At 30.6% G+C, this 8,497-nt stretch overlaps 1 protein-coding gene across 2 annotated transcripts; it reads right to left on the reverse strand.

Moving 5' to 3' along the window:
* Positions 1-852: 852 nt before the first annotated feature.
* LOC108332837 (probable transcription factor KAN2) lies at positions 853-4,899 on the reverse strand. Of its 2 annotated transcripts, none has more exons than XM_052870395.1 (7): positions 4,588-4,899; positions 3,424-3,792; positions 2,950-3,026; positions 2,813-2,849; positions 2,520-2,679; positions 2,286-2,427; positions 853-1,287 (listed from the first exon to the last, which is right to left on the reverse strand). In XM_052870395.1, the coding sequence occupies exons 2-7, from the start codon at positions 3,752-3,754 to the stop codon at positions 970-972; spliced, it is 1,065 nt and encodes a 354-aa protein (XP_052726355.1). In that variant the 5' UTR covers positions 3,755-3,792; positions 4,588-4,899; the 3' UTR covers positions 853-969. The 2 variants fall into 2 exon arrangements, with proteins under 2 accessions (XP_052726355.1, XP_052726354.1); XM_052870394.1 differs by having other exon boundaries at positions 2,286-2,442.
* Positions 4,900-8,497: the final 3,598 nt, after the last annotated feature.

Raw genomic sequence — 8,497 nt, forward strand, 5'->3', positions numbered from 1 at the left:
GGTTTTAACGGATTAAATATAATTTTTAATAACAATAAAAATTAACAGACACCTATACTAATTTAATTAAATTTTATTCTGATAAAGTTATAATTAATTTAATAAAGTTATAATTAATTTAATAGAAATATATTAGTATTGAAAAACATTCTTTTAAAATTTTTTGAAACATAATTTTATAATTAATTTAATAAAGATATATTATCTGTTTCATCTTTAAGTTGGTCTTAACTGAAAATGAGTGAACTTTGTGAATATTAAACAAGTCAAAGACTGAATTGTGTGACAGGTTATGAAACTATGAAAAAATAAAGATAATCTTGAATGCAACATTTTAAAATTAACTAAATTATGAGTCTTCCAATAATTAAAAATTGGGATGAGGACGATGAGAGCGAGGAACATAGACGACGTGAGTATGAGATAAATATTAACATATTTATTCTTATATGAAATTTTAAAAATTGAATATTGTTCATATGATTAGTGTAAAAATTCTCTATTAAAATTAAGATGGTGTAAAAATTCTTCATCAAAATTACGATGGATTTATATAGCTACCAATGTTTTGATTTAGAAAAACAATTATCATGGTTATTTCCAAATAGCATGGTTCGTTTTCTGTTAACAAGTTTTTCTAAATTATTTTTAAAATCTGAACTCTATATTAATTAAAAGAATATAACTTATAAATGCACTGCGGATCCTATAAATAATTAACTGGCCCTCTGGCAGGGATTTGATGAGGTGGCTGTTCTAGGGTTTGAAGCTTCCATTGAATCTCTAGCATTCTATTGAAAATGAAATTAATGCACAACATTCTGTCTAATTCTTACGTAAAACAACATAAAAAATGAAATATCTAGAATTACTTATTTTGTTTAAGAAGGACATTGATTTGTTAAGACAAGTACTTAAAAGATCTCACCCCTATGCTCTATTAGACACAGTTAAGATCCTAATAAGTACTCAGCCCAAACGACTCCTCGCTGCATAATTTTGTAAACAAAAACTCTCAACATGAGTATCGTCTTTATGATTTTCACTACACTGTGCTTGTTGTGATGAATTTGAGGATGATGAAGTGAACAGTGAAAGAGACAGTCTCGTATTAATTTCTTCTTCACTTTCTGCATCATCTTTCTTAACTTTTCTTGAATCTTTACTTAAATTCACCTCCAAAATACTCATACTCCCTTTCTTCTCATATTCATCTTTCATTTCACCTTGCTTCCTTACTTGAACCTGATTAAGGAATTCTGGCATTCCATTTTTCACATCACCAACCTAAAATTCCAAAACCAAACATTACCTTAGCTATTATATCTACTCACAAATGGAACTCCAAAATTCAACCCTCTTTTTTTTTTTTACTGAAATTTAGCTTCTTAGCTAGATGTAAATCTATAAATTAAAAATAATCTTAGATGTATGTGTTAGAATGTTAGTACTAGAAAAATCAACAGCTCTTTTATGCTTGATAAAATATAATTCAATGATAGCATATTGTAAGTATATTTAAATGACTAATATCATAATAAGACGATTTCTTTTAAATTATAAGATTAGTTACACACCCCATTCCCTTGCATATTTGAATACGAAGAAGAGAGGTAAGATAAACTTACTAAATTTTTACCTTTTGTTTGAGAGGAAAAAGTTAAATAGAAGTATAAGAGATTCAATGAAAAGTTCTTTTATCCCAAATTGAAATAAAAGAGAAAAATAACCACTCTTTTTTTATTTTACAATATACAAATTAAAATTAAAAATGTTTATGTTAAAAAAATTGTAGATGACAAAGTATTTTTTTGTAATACGGTTTTCTTCGTACAAATCCATCCCAAATAAACGTCAATGTATTTCATTAGTAAATGTATAATTAAAGGGAAGAAAAAAAGTATAAACTTAGATACAAATTAAGTCAAGTCAACAGTTTTTGTAAAGAAAACATTTTATCATCTAATACTTTTCACACAGAATAAATTAAACGTATTGACTCGTTTTCTTCTTTTTCTAAAGGTTATTAAATACGTGTTTGAATATGCCTCTCAATTAAAGAAACGATGTCAATTCTTAAAAAAAATGCAGCAGTTAAAGCTATCGTTGCCACATTCACATCTCATCAGAAGCAAAACATTGTATAAACTGGGGATTGGTGCTTAAAAAATAAGTTGTATATAGAATTGCATTGGAGAGAAACCATATATATAAGAAAATCTTTTAATTTACTTATTCTCATAATTAGGCAAATCAAATTGTGATTAAGGTAGCAGTTTTATTACCTCGGCATCAAACTTGGCGTGGCCAGTGAAGTTAGGACTGCAAGAACTACGCTGATACTGATAATTACGCAGATCTTTGTCCCACACTGAACTAGATCTTATCATCATGTGGTGACTATTGAAAAACCCTGTCGGGTGTAATCTACAGAGAGAAACACTACTGATATATCAGAATTTCATCAATATTATTATATATTATAGTTGATTTCCTCATTGACTGTTTTCTTTCTATACCTTGAAGAGTGAGCACTGATCTGATAAGGTGATTGTTCCATGAGCAGAGATGATGGAACATAATTTCTGTTATCAACGACAAAGTGTCGTGGGGCATTGAGTCTTCCATACATATCGAAAATACTGTGCCTTCCCTGCATTGCCCTATTCTGAGACAAAACTGAAATAAAACACAATGAACTGAATGATCATGCATGTAATGTAAAACCCTTGGAACCATGAAATAGGCATGGCACGTGCAACGAGCTCGATCAAAACATGATTTTACAATATTAAGGTTCTGAAAAATTTACCTTGGCCAGACTCATCAAGCTTTTTACTTCGATACATCTGAATTCCAAAAAGATAACTAAGACGTTGCACGAAAAATTATTTGGAAAAACTATTTCTCGCTGGAGTAGAATAAAGCAGCAATTGTTGTATATTATACCTGTAAATGGCTCTTTACATGTGCAATGCTAAGTCCTCTCACATTCATCAACTGGAGAACCAACTTGGGGGTTGCTCCTGTACAGAAAATTATCACAGAAAACGTAAGATTGTAGAATGTTTGGAAATGGATTATTTCAAAAAAAATTTCAGAAATTAAAGTAATTAAAATCCATAAGCTTATAGAATGAAAAACAAATTTATTTGCCTAATTTCTCCATTTATTCACGTGCAATAAAATCCATGACTAGAAGAAGTAATTAAAGTTTGTAGGCTTGAAAACTGATCATGATGAGGATTGCTCTAAATAGTTGGTGAGTTTGAATAGAAAGAGGAATTGTGCAGGTTTCTCAAGAGGGTCTGAGTAACCCTCAGTAACACAAGTAGTCGAAGTTTGAGTAAGTTTTTAAGTTCAAACACATTGTCTTCATTGTACATAGAAAAATTGTATATGCTTGAAGTGAGTTGCACTTACTTTCTTGTCCACCAAGCCTGTCGACAGCATGCACAAAAGCTAAATGAAGATCAGGGGTCCAACGGAGTCTTGGCATTTTGGACCGAACATATTGCCTAACAGCAGTTCCACGCTCTTTCCCTTCATCACTTGAGTTATTGTTACTACTCAAATTACCCTCTTGAGATGATATCTCATTGTTACTGATGGGATCATCACTGGTGCTACCATCTCCATCATCCACAGCTTCTTCATTCAAATCGAAGAATGAACGTTTTCTTCTAAGCCTTGCAGAAGAGGGTCTGCTACTTTCACTCTTTTCTTCCTCAGATATACAAATTCTCTCATCCATTTCTATTAAATTAATTTATTCTATATGCTCCTTTTCTTCTGCAGGTAGAGAGATGGTATAGAGTGAAGTCAGAAAAACAACAAAAATATAAGTTTGTCATTTGTTCAAAGTATTGCCATAACCAAGATGATATGTTGCACATGTGGGAAAAAAAAAATTAAATGTAGTTTTAATTTAATCAGTTGTGCTGATCTTGAAGACACTATACATGATGCTTTAGAAGGACTCCGTGTCTTCTTACATTTGTACCATAAATTTATTACCAGTTTTGCTTGTTCCTAGGTCTTGGAATTCCACACTAACCAATATATAACCTACAATTTGAAAATTGTGATGACATGTATAGAAAAACGCATCACCTACAATAAATCTAAGTGAAAGTGCAGTACGTGATCTAAATAGTTTTAGTTTTAATTCTTGTGAATATTAGTTTGTTTTCTTTTTATTATTTCAAACTCTAACAAAATATGGCCTACTTTTTTCATGTTTTTGTTTTCTGTTTCTAAGGGGATGGGGTAGATGTCTATACGCTCACATTTGAAGTTCCACAAAACAACATGATCAATCAGAATTCTGGAAGCAAACTAATCCTTTTTAATTTCAAGTGCTAGAGAAGGATGAGATCTACAACCAAGAAAAGTCAAGACTTGAAGTCAAACAACTGGTTATTCATAAAAATTAAGCATATATATGTATATATATATATATATATGTGTGTATGTATATGTATGTATTATACTAAAAGAGTAAAAAAAGTGTAGATGAGAAGACTGAGCAATTTGAATTGTTCAAAAGGTGGAAGAGAAATAGAGATAGAGTAGTTTTGAGCAAACCATTGGTGACGATGGAGCTTAAATAGCAGCTTAAAGTATTCCTTCCAAGATAACTGATGAGACCAGAGATTATTAAACAGAAGCCAAACCTAGTTTCCAAGATCCAACAAAGCCAATTTTGTTGGAGAAGCAGAAATCTATTTTGCAGAGGTTGATTGAAGCATATCTAGTGATGGCAGAGAAGTAAGTAGTGTTTGAGGCCTCTGGTGTTGATGGATCCAATATTGTGTAGATGAAAGGAAACCCTATATATGTCCACAGAGAGAGTGATTACTTCTGGCAAGGTTCCTTTCTGTAAGAGGTTGAGGGTGCATTATTAGCAAGTGGGACTGGTTGGAATGTAAGGAAAATTAAGCCTAAAATACCACTAGTCATCGCACATCAAATCAAATATTCTCAGAAATTAGTATATTCAATATAATAAAATATTTTACATGTAGAAGACGATGGTCGGACAAAACCATATTGTATTTTCTCTGACTAATAATATTTTTTACATTTTGATATTAAAACATTTGAGTTAGCATGTAGCTAGCCGGAGCTAACAGATATACTAGATCAAAGGCACACATATGACCCCTATTTTGTACTATTGAGAATCATGTGATTTTTTTTATAACCCTTTTGTTTTTCCAATTTTTCTTTGACCGGTTGTGTCCCTTGCCTCTTTCTAGTTTCCTTCTTGCAATTAACCTATCTGTGATAATCTTTACTATTAATGTCATTAGTTGACCTCTGTTACTGAAAAATCCCCTTTATTTCTTTATTTTTATAAAAATATTCTTAATTAGGTTTGTAGCCATAGTACATATCAATTTTGAAGGAGTATATTGACCAACATTGCTAATAATTCCTTTTTTATTCTTGCATCTTTCACTGCATGCTGATATATTCTTTCGGCTACCAGTCTCATCACAATCGTTTTGAATACTGTTGCATATCTTATAATCAAGTTTATGATTTATGAGCAGAAAAATTAAGTATAGTATATTGATTAGTACCAAAATTCCAATAAAGAATTACTCTATATATTCATCCTATAATGCCCTATCTCCTCAAGTGTCTAACTTGACAAACAAAGATTTTTAGACTTTTCAAAGTTTTGTCTTGGTAAGCTATATCTGTTTCAACTTGGAAAAGTAAAACTCTAGCTATATATATATATATATATATATATATATTATAAACTCCAAATCCCAAAGTGTAAATAGTCAAATAAATACGATCTATAACCTCGAAAAGTTAATGTCAGTATGTCGTAAGTAATTAATTAAGGAGACATTGGCAATCATAGGGGTAAACAAAAGTGTTTGTCCTATATGTTTCTTTTATCTCGAAAACTAACTTTGAATGCTGCTTATATGTCCGAGAAGATGTATAAATATAAATCCTTCTGCTATAAGAACCTTTTTTGGTGACGTAAATAGTCGTATATTTCATTCAAGAATCATCTAAAATTGTTTCAATATCAATTATGTAGATATGATGAAATAGTATACATTGGATGATTTCCTTTCCTTACATTCCAATCAATCATTCATCATTTATCAACTTCAAAGAGTTGATTAAATTCGATATCTCAAAACTAATTAATGGTCCCATATATTTAAAAATCTTACTCATCTTTCTTTTACTTTGAATTTAGGAATTCTTCCTTACTTTGAACCCGAATCATCCTTAAAATTGCTCACCAAAAAAGTAACTAAGCTTTTATCTTTGGCAGAGCTGCATAATATCTTTCTCTCTCCCTATATATAGAGAGAGAAAGTAAAATACGTGCATGTGATTTTGAAAAGGTGAAAATTGATTTGCAGAGATATACTTAAAAATATTGGGAAGAGGGATTAGGGTAAAAAGAGAGGCAAAGTAAAATAGAGAAGAAGATGATGCATGCATGTGGTAAATATGATATTTGATATTCCATGGCATTGTCTCATTTATGGATTGTTTTCCTTATTGTCCAAGGATTTACTTTTGTGGAGCATCTTAGAGAGAATTTAAGCCACTTGTAAGGAAATCATGAAGAGGAAATATTAATTTAATTTGTTGGAGGTGAGAGTGTAGGTCCCAATGAGGAATCATTTTCAAGGATTAGGTTTTGGGTAGAAGACACCCAATTTTGACCAGAGATTAGTATGAAGAGAGTTTTACGTGTGTTGGAGGACACAGAGATGAATGAAGACAAATATTCGAAGGATTAAAGAAAGCGATTGGATTGGAAAGGGCATACGCAGGAGAGAAGAAATGGGTTCTCGTGCGGATTCAAATGGAAAAATGGGAGAATTCTCGTAGCTCTACGTTCCGGCTTATTCAAAACTTTCTTCTTTGTCATTTTCTCTGCATGGGAGTTGACATGTTGCTTATTTTAGGAACACTTGCAGAGAAGCAAAGAATCTTTCTCAGAATTACACCTTTTATTATATCATCAACATCTTTTGCCCGTTACCAAAAGCTCTACTTCACCTAATTTAATTATTTATTTTCTGCATATAATTCATTCAATTTGCTACGTCTATTTCAGTCACTTTATACACATACATTTTATATTTCCAATTAGTAGTGAAGTCATTTTCTTTCCCATGTCTACTATAGTGTTTTTTCCGTTTTACATTTTTGTTTCTGATTGCTACTGTATTGTGGATTCTTATCGAAAACGGAAGTAGATGAGGTTATCCCTACATTGAAATAAAATTGATTTCCATTTCTTCTAACAATAACTATATCTATATATGTCTCATCAATTTCAATTAATATTTTTATTTCTTTTCTCCTTTATCACATATGAGTTTTTTCTTTTATCAGAAAATAAATAATCCCATGTATCAAAGTAAGCTAATTCAGTTTTCTATGAATGTAAGTTGTTATATATATATATTCTCATCTTTAAGAACGATTAGGTAATATAATATTCAAAAATGTTAAAGTGAGTTAAAATCGAGTCAATTCAATTTCGTTCATTCGTTCCTGGGTTTGAAGTTTTAAAATCCAACTCAACTCACCGAAGTTAATAAATTAGGAATGTTCATTCACTTACATATGTTTTATTCTTCAAATTTGTTTTATAAATTTATAGCACAACTCGACCCATTTATTTATATCAAATATTATTATAAAATAGTAATAAAATAAAAATGTCAACCTAATTGGAAAAACAAATAAATTAATCATTTAAACTGTTCAACATTATCAAACAACATTCTAGTATCTAAAAAATCAAACTACTAACATATATATTATAAGTAGTGAATAATTACAATAAGAAAAATGATGAAAAATAATAAAAAAATTGTTGGTGGTGAGTTATGCGTCAATCCACTTCCAACTTGACTCGAATCTGTTTAGTCCATCGTCTATATGAATTGAGAACCTAACTCATGCTGCAAAAATTTATATTTGTAAAAATCTCAATCCAAAAAAAAATATCAATCTACAGAACTCTGGGCAAACAAAAATCCCAATCCGAAAAAATTAGGGCTACCAAAAATCTCAATCAAGGCAACGAGAGTCACCTTCGCCACTGTTGAGTCTTTGCAAAAAAATACAAACTCAACAAAAAACACAAAAAAATAAATCAAATTGGGAAGAAAGAAAATACATTCACTATTCACTCAAAATTAAGAAATGGAAACGTCTCGAGTTGGATGACATTGAGTGAAGGTGCTCAAGAACAAAGAAGGAAGAAGAAAGGAAAAATGAGTGACAAGCGAGAGAGGAAAACAACTTCTACATGGACAAAATGTTTGACATAAGTGTGATCTTTTATAGAAAATAATCCTAAGTAGATATTTAGGTTTCGATTATTCGTAATATCCGCTACCCGTTATCTATAAATAATAAAGATCCATGAGTAGTAATTATTCGTCGCAAATTTTATTTGCGAGTATAGATTTTTTTTGTCATCTTTAATCAC

The sequence above is a fragment of the Vigna angularis genome, chromosome 11 (assembly GCF_016808095.1).
Source record: "Vigna angularis cultivar LongXiaoDou No.4 chromosome 11, ASM1680809v1, whole genome shotgun sequence".
NCBI lineage: Eukaryota > Viridiplantae > Streptophyta > Magnoliopsida > Fabales > Fabaceae > Vigna > Vigna angularis.